Source organism: Vigna angularis, chromosome 3, assembly GCF_016808095.1.
Source record: "Vigna angularis cultivar LongXiaoDou No.4 chromosome 3, ASM1680809v1, whole genome shotgun sequence".
NCBI lineage: Eukaryota > Viridiplantae > Streptophyta > Magnoliopsida > Fabales > Fabaceae > Vigna > Vigna angularis.
Genome location: NC_068972.1, coordinates 42,078,794 through 42,091,991, shown reverse-complemented (window position 1 = coordinate 42,091,991; position 13,198 = coordinate 42,078,794). Strand labels below are relative to the sequence as shown.

General features: G+C 31.8%; 1 protein-coding gene across 2 annotated transcripts; it reads right to left on the bottom strand.

The window, feature by feature from the left end:
• Positions 1–4,154: 4,154 nt before the first annotated feature.
• On the bottom strand, positions 4,155–11,441 carry LOC108326672 (uncharacterized). Of its 2 annotated transcripts, XM_052875146.1 has the most exons (9): positions 11,156–11,431; positions 10,225–10,318; positions 10,088–10,138; positions 9,806–9,979; positions 6,611–6,787; positions 6,380–6,499; positions 5,440–5,498; positions 5,182–5,315; positions 4,155–4,439 (listed from the first exon to the last, which is right to left on the bottom strand). In XM_052875146.1, the coding sequence occupies exons 1-9, from the start codon at positions 11,299–11,301 to the stop codon at positions 4,351–4,353; spliced, it is 1,044 nt and encodes a 347-aa protein (XP_052731106.1). In that variant the 5' UTR covers positions 11,302–11,431; the 3' UTR covers positions 4,155–4,350. The 2 variants fall into 2 exon arrangements, with proteins under 2 accessions (XP_052731106.1, XP_017415772.1); XM_017560283.2 differs by lacking the exon at positions 5,440–5,498 and having other exon boundaries at positions 11,156–11,441.
• Between the last annotated feature and the right edge of the window lie 1,757 nt (positions 11,442–13,198).

Genomic DNA, 13,198 nt, shown 5'->3' with positions numbered 1-13,198 from the left:
CTCCTTAATCCAATACCTCAATTGGTTGAATTACTAATCCAATTATAATAACATTAATAAGTAGGTCATCTAAGGGTTTTGTCTTTTCAAATAACACTAAAATACATTTATAGAAAAGTACATATATCACCACGCTATAAGTGGACAAACTAGGAAACGTTTTTATTTAAAATGATAGAGTTCAGTGATCTGAGTTTATTTTCAGTAAACATTAGAAACATTTAAAAAAATTAAAATAGTCTTTAAAATTAATTTTAAGATTTTGGGGTGAACGAAAATTAGAAAAAATATTATTTTTTTTAGCTAGGATTGACAAGAACATGATTATATTTGTTCGAAAAGTAAAAATTTAAATTTATAATATTTATTAACACTCACTATCAGATCATTAAATTCAGAGAAAAGTGGAATCCAGGTGTATGCAGTTGGTTGGACCGATCGGTTTTTGACGGTAGTATATAAGTAAACTTTTCAAAGTTTCCGACCATTTTCTGCATGCACCTCTTCTCTCCAAATTTCTGAGTTTTATTTTCTCCTCCTTCTCTCTAAAATTTTTCTTCTCTCTACAAATTCTCATCTTCTTTTTCTTCTGATCATCAATTTAGACCGTGCTTGAGTTTCCTGGTGGCAAGAGTTTTTCTTTTCACCAATCAAGTTGTTATTTGGAGTTGGTAAGTTAAATTCACTCGTTCTTTGAAGTTTTTGTATTTTCCGATATATGGAAGCACTGTTCAAGCTTGCATGTGTTCATTATCTACTTCTCTGAGTTTGTTTTCTGTCTTTGATTGTCTGGTTAGTTCCTTTTCACCGATCAGAAAGTAGTAGGTTGCCTTAGAAGCTAATTTCTGGTTAGTCAACACAGTGGAAGCTTAGGAAGTGTCTGGTTTATTCGAGGTAAAGGAAGCTAGTAATTTAATTATGTTCGTTTATGATTGAAATGCTTGGTTGAACATGTGTATGTGTGAATAAATTAATATTTGTTTGTTTTATGTGTATTGCCGATACCTGTGAACTGGTTGAGAAGTTCTGAAGAATTGTAGGGAGTAGAGTGCTCATTATCGAGCGCTCGGTCAAGTCTTGAAATCGGGTTTAGTAATATTAGGTTTGTAGTGATATTTTAACTTAGTGTGCTCGGTTTAGTATTGGCTTTCCGTTTTCAAAATATTTGTTTTTCAACCTCAGTAATCTTCGAGTTGGTATTAACGTTCGTCCTTAGTAGTCTTATATTTAGCGTTCGATTTTAATAGTATACATTATTAATAGCGATCAGCCTGATTGGTCACTTACCGGGTTTGGTCTCTTTAGTGTTACCAATGTTGAACGTTCGGTTTTAGGTGTGTTGGTCGTTGTCTGTAGCGCTCGGTCATGTATTTCTTTGGTAGTGTTCGGTCATGTACACATTCAGTATAAAATCTTTTATCGTTCGAATTGAGCTATGAGTGTTCGGTTTAAGCTCTTCAGATGTGGGCTAAATTATTAGTAGTTGGTTTTTATATAGTGGTCGGTCAGTAATAACGTTCGGGTATTTCTTCAATTTTATTTATTATGGACCGTTCGGTCCTGTCCCTTTGGTAAGTGTGAAGGTGTTCGGTCTCCAATGTTCACAGGTTTTATCTTTTTTATGAGTGAAAATATAATTGATGAATGACTGTGTATGTTAAGTTATGAGAATTATGCTTTCAAATACTGTGGAAGAGAATTCCAAGGCGGAATGTCTCGCGGATGGTTATTGAATTGTAAAGTATGAATATGGATATTGCTAAGCTAGCGTCCATCCTGAAATTCTATGAGTATCTTTCTCACATAGAGAGATATTTCATTTGTGAGAATAGCAGGAGGTCCTATCACCTCAGGGTGTCGAGGTAGGTATTATAGGATTAACCTTGGGTAGTAGCTTGATTGGTGTTAGCTGTTATACTACCACAAGTGCAAGGACGACTGTAACTACATATTCATACAATCTGAATGGTCAAGTCAGATGTTTGGTCTATGCATGATTATTGGTGTTAGGCTTGTATATGATTGCTTGTATTCGGTGTTTGCAGGATGCAACGTTCGGTTTCGTACGATTTGAACTTGCATGAAATGTATAGATGTGTTTATAATTAAATTACATTAGCTTACCCTACTTTCTTGTTTTGTCTTATATTGTTCTCTCGATTACCTTTCCTTTGCAATGACCATCCTGCGGATGTGAGTAGAAGGCACTGAGTGTTCGGTGGAGGAAACGTTGAAAGGCGAGGATCCTGCTGCATAGGTTAGAACCGCTCGGTCACCAGTTGTATTTAGTTTTAGATTGGACTGATCGGTGAATATGCTTAGCTTATCTTTTGTAAACCAATCGTTTTATACAGGGTGTTGTATAACCGTTCGGTTTATGTCTATGTTTTGTATCAGACTTATGGTACTTTGTAAAGTTTTTAGTTTTATGATTATTTTGGATAACTGTAATTTTAAATACTTTACTAACTCTTGAAGAACTGATCTATCATATTATTATATGTGATTAATCAATGATATAATATTATGCTATATTTTAATATGTTACATTCACTAATATTTATTTTTCATGGTATATCATATTTATTAAATATCTTTAACAAAATTTATAAATTAAAAAATATATAATATTATCAAGTATTTAATCTCTTATCTTGAGTTCCAAATAAAAAGAAAATAGTACAATTGCTTAAACTTAAATATACAATATCGAAAAGGTTAAATTCATTTTGATAATTTGTAACAAAGATAAATATAAAGACACATTGTATTAAATGATCAAGTTTAGGCAATTAATTTTAAAAAAATGAAGATATTACTAAATCAACTTTAACTTAATAGTTTTTATCAGACAACATGCCTAAATTTATGTCCAAGTCCCAAAAAACGTAGGATATCCGAAACTTTTACTTTTTCAATGAAAGATTTCTTCGTAAAAATCAGTACTTTAGTTCCAAACCTGAAAAAATAATTTAACATATATCATCTCAAACCTGAACAATCAATACTAGCAGTGTTGCTGTATCCAATAGTATTCCTATTTTCTTATGGATATTTCACACAATAAATAACCATTAAACATGCATATTAACCTAACCTACATATACAAACACAGGACTTCTAACTTAACTAGTATCACATTCAAGTTCAGTATAAACCTATATTAAACATGTATCCAACTTGTGTACACAGTAACAGAGATTTTTCCAGCTTAACCAGTAGTCTCAAATGAGTAGGCACTTATATTAAATACTTCAAAAATAAAATACGGTTTATACCAATGAAGAATCTACCTAGTAATGGAGTATCTTTCCATATTATTTGAGACTATTAACAGATAACAGAAAGACCAAACTGTGAAATTCTACAAAGTAAGCATAATAGTTTAGGGTTGAGCAACTTATACCAAGTTTTTTGCATCTCTGATAATTCTGCTAGTGCTTTGATTTCCTCTTATGCTCATACCAATAATGTTTTCATTGATCCTTTGGCATACAAAGACTGAGTGACCCACATGAATGTTCTTTTGTAATCACTAGTCAAGAACATGATCCACTTTTGCTGGGACCTCATTTAAGCCAAATAAATGACAAAATTGGATGTTGACAGACATGCCTCCCAAATAAATGACGTCAACCATTATGGACAAACTATGAGCTCTAACACTGTCACATTTTTTTTCCTAATCCATTCACATATGAAACAGATATTTTTATCTTATATTTTGCAGGGCACCTGAATCTCTCATTTATATGGATAAAATAGAACTTTTTAACCATACAATAATATTTAATACCAGACAAATATTTCTGTTCAAAATTTGAATAACCTCAGTGATTATGTTCAATAGGATACTATGAAAGAACGTTCTTTCATACTACTATGAATATATGATTATAGTATGAATAGACCATTTTATTCTACAATGGAAAGAGGATACATAAATAAATAGTTGATTTAAATTTGGACATCCACCATCAAACTCAATATTCGTATCTGAACCACAAAAGTTACATATAAAATATCTATGCTAACTGCTTGAATACTTCCCCTGTCAAAATATAACAGCACAAACAAACTAAAGGCCAAAGCTTCCAAACCAGAAGAACAGAAAGCCAATTGTGAAAAAAAGTACCAAAAGTGCAACTCCTTGATGGCTTGGATAACTTCAAATAATTAATAAATTATATATGGATCTAACAAAATTATGAAGCACACAAGCTTGCCAGCAATTGCCACATCCCAAGAACACAAACAAAACATCACCAAATTCCATCTGTATTTGTTGAACAAGCAAATCTTCAAGTGAGCCTGTCATTTCTACCTTACGAAATAAATATACACCAAGTACTAGTGAAGTACACTAAGATCGGGGCATCTTTTATTTGAATAACCGGGGAAGAACTTCATGAACACCAATGTCCAAAACCTCTGGATCCCTGAAAATATCAAACAATATAGTTATAATTTGTTAACCTCTAACAGCAGTAGGGCTTGACCTATTAAAAGTTACAATTTAAAAATAAGGATGAAATTTTAAGGAAAATGGCAACGCGCTTATGATATAAAATAGTTTTATGTTGTCATCCAATAACAAATTCTTATATACTTGCTTGGACAAACTTCTCCATAAGCAATTTTCATCGAGAAAAAAGAAAAAATGAAAAGAACTTCTCCATAAGTTAGAATTAGCTTATGTACAAGTTTAAAATGAGAATTAGAGAAGCCATGAGACAACTTGTACAGATTAACCTATCCATAAGAAAATTTTAGCTTATGAAGACTCATTTCATTTTTAAACATAAAAGTTACTCTGAAGTTGAAATTTATTTGACAGAAGTCTAAACTTTGTAATCTAGCCTTTTTGGGCTCCTTTCGAGGCTTTCTCCGTTATAAAAGATAGCCTTTTAAAGCTTTTTTTCTTAAAATTTTGCTTGGGTCAACTTCTTTTGAGGGGAAAAGAAGCCTAAAATAAGCCCAGTCAAACACTACCAACCTAGTGGATAGGAAGTAGTAAAAATAGGAAAGGAGAATAAAGTTGATAAGAAACAATTATTATAAGCATATATATCCTCATATTTCCCAAAAAGAACACTTTATACTTGCAATATCACTCCCATAGATTGTTAAAAACTTATATTCACGTAAATAAGTGTATGCAAGAGATAATAGGAGAAAAACCTGCACAATGTCTGTCCCTTTTCATTTGAACTAGGTATGAAAAAGAGCTTTCGCAGGGAGGGTGACTCAAACTGCACAAAGAAACCGTCACTGTGTGCATGTTTCCACTTTCTTGATCCTTGGCCCTTCCAGACCTGCATGAATAGAATAGAATTAATAGATTCTGCAGTCATTTAGAATTCACAATTCTAAAATACACACGGAATTGAAGTTGTGGGCCGATCTGTCAGAAAATGAACATTGACTAAATAGATTTACATATTCAAAAAGGTCGATGTAGTCAGAATCCCACCATGAACCTCTAATTTTGTATTAACCTGAACAGCCCAAAAGGAGAGAAATTGAAAAAAATAAAATAAAGGGAGAGATGGGATGGAAAGGCAAGTATAAAGCTAGTCACTAGCTGATAATTTACATGTAGGATTCCATGGGAACGTTAAACTATAATAAGAAATAGTATTGAAAATGAAGTGATAAGCTAAAAGAAGAAGCACATCTTTGAAGGGAAGCCTCATTTTATGTCTTATACCCGTTTTGTCTTTTTAAACACACACCCTTGTGAGTCACTACATCATCATTATTGATGTAATGAGCTCGTCAGTGAACAAAAACCATTTTTCCTATTGAGACTACCAGGTCAAGCTTGCCAAGTATTTGACAATCCTCTTTGAGCAACAAAGATCTATTGTATCAAAGCGCAAATTTAACTAAAAGATATGCCAATTGGATGGGAGACATATCCCTTCAGTTCAGTCCTTCCGCTACCATCTCCATGTGTTGTGTGGCCATGCCTAGAGTATGTAATGTATAAAAAAAAATTAATGGTATCAAGTGCCCCGATTCTTTAACTACAAGAATAAAACTACAGACCTTTTCCTATTTACTTTTCACGTAGTGCTATACCACTGAATTTGAAACACCAAAGGGCATGAATGCATCTGAATTAACTCATATTGGGCCCACCTAAAATGATAGGTCGATCAGCTTAAACATTTTGGTAGGTGCAAATTTCACACACCTTGCAACCTAGGAATGAAATTATGACTTCTCTTCACTTTCCCTGTTGAAAATGTGATATGCCTCAAAACTACCCCTTAACCTTGTAATAAAACTTCCCATTTAACTTGAACTTCTTAACCATTTACAGCATCTGATGTGGAAGTTTGAATCCTCAATGCTTTAAGAAATCAGAAGTTACCTGTGGGTAAGCAATAATGCTTTTGGGAGTTACCAAGCAGGCTGCTTTGGAGAAAGATTCCTCTGCGTACTGCCTAAGAAATGAAAAGCAGTTGCTGTGCGTATGTGGTGATTCAAAGGCCTGCCAAATAAGATGAGAAAAATAAAAATATTAAAACTCATAATAGCATACAGGGAAGTTTTAAGAGTTGATAATCATAAGTGCACAAAGATTTAACAATAAAATGCATACCTTATCAATATTCACAACTGGGGCATACTTATCGGTCTGTGTCTTTTCCTTATCCAGAAGAAAGTAAACTCTAGCATCCACTGAAGATGTTTCATGCCATGATTTTACAGCAGTCTCTATAGTCTCAACAAGGAATGAGAACAAATCTTTCCCGTATTCCGATCCATACTTTCCAGCCTGTATGAAGGAGATCATTTAATCCTCACAAGGGAAATTTTAAAATGATGCATGATTATATGGAGAAATAAATTATTTCACATCCATTAATAAATATTAATTACATGAAATATAAGTTAAAGGGAACAGAAAAAATAAAACATCTAGAAACCAAGAAGTAGAAGGAAATAGATATTTTTCCAACAATCTCAGTTCATTTTTTCAGTTGTTTTTCTCTGTCTGAGAACCTGAGTCTCTGCTGTTCATTCAGTTGAAATTGGATGTATTAATACATTATTCAATTTTGAATGTGTTGATATCCTACAGCTTATTGTCATAAATTTCTAGCAGCACCAAGGATGTAGAAATTTTGAGTCCCACCTTCGTTCAGACATGGGAGACAGGAAGTAAGAGGTCAAATGTGAGATCACAACACAAAATGGAAGATCCTAAAACGGGGGCATATAAAGTGAGTATGGAAAGAGTTAATTTTAGTCATACAATAAAATACAACCATACAGAAATATTCAAAATTATTGCTAGAATAGAGACCCTTGACACCCCAATGCTTTAACAAAAGACTAGGTCTTATCTCACAGATACACAAGTTTCTGATGTTTTACAATGTCTTAGAAAATCACTAGACATTTCAGGAACTTCATAATTATACTTTAAATAAACTCAAATTCTCCAAAAAAATGTGTCCTTATCATTAAATTGAAGAAGAAAATGAATTTCCAAGGAAAGATACAGCATACTAGGTCAAGAACAGAACATTTTATCTAAGAAAGAAACCTATAGGAGCAGAGATTTGAGCAGCACAATCAAAGATTAAAATATTTTTTCAGCCAAGAGATTTGAAGAAAAAATACTCGGGAATTAGCTCGAACAGGCTAGTAAAGAAGAATTAGGCACTGAAACATTGAATATAAACAGTTGAAAAAGGACAGTGAAACTCGTGGCTCTTTTGTCAAGGATTAAGGACCAACCTCCTGTTTATGAGATAAACTAGTATATAAATTAACATGTGTAACCTTTTGTTCGTCATCTTCTCTCTTCATGCTTTTATTAACACTCAATGGGGACTTCATTGGAGATTTTGTTTTAAAGATAAACCAATAGTCTGCCTGATCATGAATAAATGCTGCATTGAGAAAGGGTTTTTTTTTTGGTTGATTTTTTTATTTGAAAAAAAATTACTTATAGTAGAAAACTTAGTTTAATCATCCTTCTTGTCTGTTTATGAATATTTTACACTTGATCATCCAATTTGGTTTTTAGGTTAAGATTAGCATACACACATACAAACACTATAATGGACATAATCAGATTTAGTGTTTTTGCAAAACCAATAGAAGTTTAACCAACATTTGTCATCCTTCACTTTGATTTCCTACTCGTGAAGAAGTTTAAAATCAAAAGCTGTTACAGTATTTGTTTCTTCTAAGTTCCAACTCCACCAATTGACTTCCTTTTTTATTCATAGACGAAGAATTTATTAAAAAAAGGAGAAAGATGCAAAAATAGAGGATAAGACATCCATAAGGGAAAAGGACAACAAAGTAAAAACTTGAAGAGCAAAAGGGGAAAAGACCAAAAAAAAAGCAAAGACCAAGAATATTGCAACAATGCATGCTAATTTCTATGAAGATCCAACAACATTGCATATATTGGTATTTATTTATTAATCCTTTTGGTGTTAATAAATTCAGATTATTTAGAGTTTATAGTCACTTTTGATTGCTTGCATTCAGCTTGTGAGATGTTGCACCCATTACCACTGTTGGAAGTCACACATCGACTAGAGATAAGGCTAATTTATAATATATATATATATATATAAGTGGGTGCAAACCTCACCTTACGAGCCGGTTTTGTGGAGTAGAGTTAAACTTAAAGTCCACTTCTTAACATGGTATCAAAGCTCTGGTTATAGCCTATTTTAACGATATTTGTTGGACATGTTGTTCCATCTGCTATTAGGCCGTTATCGAACCACCCATTAATGTCTAGTCTCACGCTCGAGATGATGTCTATATCTCTGCGTGACGAGGGTGTTGGAAGTCTCACATCGACTAGAGATAAATCCAATTTATAATATATGGTGCAAACCTCACCTTACAAGTCGGTTTTGTGGGATTGAGTAGAGATCACAAATATTTGAAGGTTTTTGTAGCAGTGACTCTGAACAGCATCTAAAAGCCATTTTGTACCCCATTTCTGTCTTGTCATACCTAGTTTTTGGAGGATTATTTTATTATCTCTGTCTTTCTTCACCAGAGGTGTAATGGTTTTGGAAACCCATGTATGAAACTCTTTCCCACAGACCCCAACAACCTTTCGTCCTTTGATGCAATCCCTCCAACCCACAGATTCCTAACATAGTTCAGGTCAAGCCCCACAACCATTGATCTAATGCACACTTACCCTGTTCAGCCAGCCCTCTATAGCATGACTCAGTTTTCACGTAAGTATTTTCTTTTTATCACAGGTCTTACCTTCCACCTTCTTGTTGTGGCATTGCCGCTCAACATTTTGTTTCATTATCATTGATTTGTATATTTAGGCATAAAACTGAGACTTCTGAATACTAATTTTGAATATATCCCAAATTTTGAATTGTTACTTTTATTTTTTAACTATTTTAAGGGTAGTCTAAAATATATAATTCGTATTTTAAAATCTTCAATGTAGTGGTCATCCCACTATGTGCTACCTCACTATAGTGATTTTATGGTCAGCCACTCTGTGCTGTTATTTGGGATTGTTAACTACGAGGTTAGCCTACACCGGGATAGCTATACATTGAATTTGATAATTTTGACTCGATTTAAGAATATACGTTATTCCAAAACTTCTGTTTCTACCTCTGTGTATTCGTTCTCCCTTTTTGTCTCTCTTCCCTTCTCTTTCTCCCATACCCTTTTCAAATCATATGTGTTTGTGTATTAATTAATTAATTAATGCAAAAGAAAAGCTGAGAAAGCACATAATTTTTTACCACTCCTAGTTACAGATTGGGCATACATGGATACTAACCATTTCAGATTTCAATGTATCTAAATGTTTGGCCACGTCAACATTGGATCTCATATTCTCCACTTCTTGGGCTCGCTTGCTATCTTTCACCAGTTGGTTCAACCTCTTTATCTTTCTTAATACTTCTTGACTTTGCGAGTTATACTGCAATGCTATCTGAAAGGCAGCTAAAGCCTACAAACAAATATTCACACAAGCATACACAATAAGAATAAAATCCTGAACCGAAGCAGAACAAATAGCTTCCAATTAAATTTTAGCAATAAGCTATTGAATACATACATCGTCGTATCGTTTCATGGCTTCCAATATGCTTCCCTTCCTGAAATATCCCTGGAAATGTATTCAAGCAGCATCACTCCAAAATGTATTACAAAGGTGCAGACACTCAAATATTAACAAATTAGATAAACATTTACCTTCTCCCATTGGGGTTTTAATTTGATTGTTATCTCTGCATCATCTAGAGCTTTATTAAGCTTATCCAATTGCAGCAATGCTGCAGCACGATTACTGGAAGCCACCAAATAAACAGAAGAAACTACATCAGGAATCAAGATAAGGTTTATTATGCATTGAGTTCACACAACATATCTGACATGAGAAAAATGTTGATCCAAACTACTAAATTTATATAAGAAAGAAAAAGGCAGTAACTTCTAAGTGCCACGCAACACATTTCTAGAATGGCCTATATTATTAATTAATAATTATTTCTAACAATATGCCCTCTGACATGAGATATGATAAGAAGCTGAATTATAGTGTGTGACAATCAACAAATACTGATATCAAATGAAAAGTAAACATAAAAAAAGATACCATGAAATAGTTAACCTTTCAAAGATAAATTTTTTCTACTTCCAGAAACAAAAAAAAGAAAAATTGAAACTCAGTATATTCCACTCACTTGCTTCCTCAGTGTCAAACAGACCATGAAGCTCAGTATATTCCACTCAGCTAACCAACACAGTTAACTGAAAGAAACCTAAAAAGGGAGTCTTTTTTTCCTATTTAAGAGCTTCAGCTTAAGCCTTAAGCGTCTATCTAACTCCAATCCAAACAACACACATAGTCATGCCAAACTGTCACTAAAAGACTAAATTTCTGAAACTCTGATAATATACTGGCAATAAAAACTGACACCTCGGTCTACATAAAAACCGAAAACCCCAACTAAAATAATAATGATAACAAAAGAAAAGAAGAAACCCTTTCGTGATTTCAAGGGAAACAAAATAAACAAGACAAAAAAGCAGAGCTGAAGCAAATTTTGAAACCCACAATCGAAAGAATTGAACAATGACATCCAAATGAAAAAAGGTGAAAGTTTTAAAAGAAAAAAGGTACCTATAGAGAGTAGGGTTAGAAGGGTCTTGCTTGATGGCTTGAGTGTAGAGTGCAGCAGCTTTGAGATACTTTCCTGACTTGAAAAACTCGTTGCCCTGATCCTTCAGAGACATCTCCGAACCTGAACCTTCTTTGGTTTCTGCCATTGATGATCTTTTTCCTCTTAACCTTAAAATCTGTGATTCCGGTTCCTAAAGGATGTCTGTAGGGTTTACCACGAAGATGTTTGTTCCTTCCAAAACCGTTTTCTTTGGTTTTAGATGCTTTTATTTCATACTAACAAATAAGCTCCCTTCCCCTCTTGTCTTACTTTTATTATATTTAATTTGTAATCTTATCTTTTAAGAAATCATTTTAATTTTTTTATGTTTTAAATGTGTTGAATATTGTTACTTTATCAGTTTAAAATAAAAATATTTGTTAACATTGCTTAAAAATTTAATATTTTTTACATGCTAAAAATGTGATAATTAATTTAACTTTTTTTATATTTTTTACTTCAGCTGAATTCAGTTTCTTTACCCGTGTGAAAAAATAATGTAGAGATTTTTCTTTTGATAATCATAATTTACTTAATTTCCAAATTAAATTAAAGATTTGAATTGTATATATTTAACTATCAAGACAATATTGAGTGATTGAATGATAATTTTTAATCAGCATTATACTTTTAAATTTTCAATTTTAAAAAAAAATTACAAAAAGTAATCTATTTTTGTGTTTAGCTTTTTATTCTGTTACATGAGTGTTAAAATAGATTAAGGCTTATTCCATATTGATACACTTTAGTCAAGATATTCTAATTTGTTTAACAAGTTTGCATGGATTGAGTATGCATGTTAAATTTATTCTTAAAAATTATTTTCTCCACAAAAATGTTAATATGTTCTTTTTCACTTTTTTTTATTTGAATAAAATGATCTTGCATAGTTGTGTTTATCATCTAGGTGACTCAAATATCTCCATCAAATGTAAAAAACCAAAAATTGATCAAAGAGAGTGAAACACACTAATATTTGTAAAATTAATTTGCTACATAACCATATTTAGAGATCTAAGATTAACTTAGTGATGAATTTGGAAGGGAATATGAGAGAAGTTATAGATTCAAGTAAGAAAAAAGTTAAAATAAGTAATACTTGAAAGTTTTTGTTTATATAGTAATATAGTATTTTCTAAGTTGAGTAATTATGCTAAATTGATTGGTTTATTCTTTAACTATAATTGATTAAAACAAGTGTTGATTGGTTGGGATGATATTTTTAATGATGATGTGGTTTGTTTGATTGATGAATAAACTTGTTTATGATGTACCAAATGAGTCACTTCATGATTTTTAAGCTATAATTGGGTAACTATAAAATAAAAGAGTAATTTAGCTTAGAAAGACTCCATTAGCACATTTGATTCACGTATTTAGTTTTTTATTTAATAGGGCACTAGGTGACCATTTGAAAACAAATCAATTATTTATATCACTCACAATAAATTATTCTAAATATCAAATGAAGAAATCATGCAAAGTATGAAAATATGTTCCTCAACCACAATCCACCATAATCAATTCATCAAATTAAAAATTTCCACTTTTAATTTTTTATTCTGTATATTTAGCACAATTATTAACATTTACTTTATTTGTAAGCTCTTATTTATAATTTTAATTTGAAAGTGACTTTTTGAGGAAAAAAACTAATTAAAAGGAATGAAGTTTTTCTAAATGATTAAAATCTATAACATTTTATAAGAGAATAAAAATAAGCATTGATATAAAGTAAGAAATTAAATATATAATAAATTTTTAGTTAATTTTTCCTTCTAAATACCATTAAGTAACATATTTGTCATTTCTTAAATATGTGATACAGAGCATATAAAATTATGTATTATAAAGAAAACTTTTAAGGAAAAGCTCTTAAAATACAACCAACAACTATCATTCTAAAAAATTTCTAAAATTAATCTGTTTTTTATAATTTCATCAGTGAGTGATTATAAACATATTTAATTAGGCAATTACTTTTTTACTACCATTATATTTTT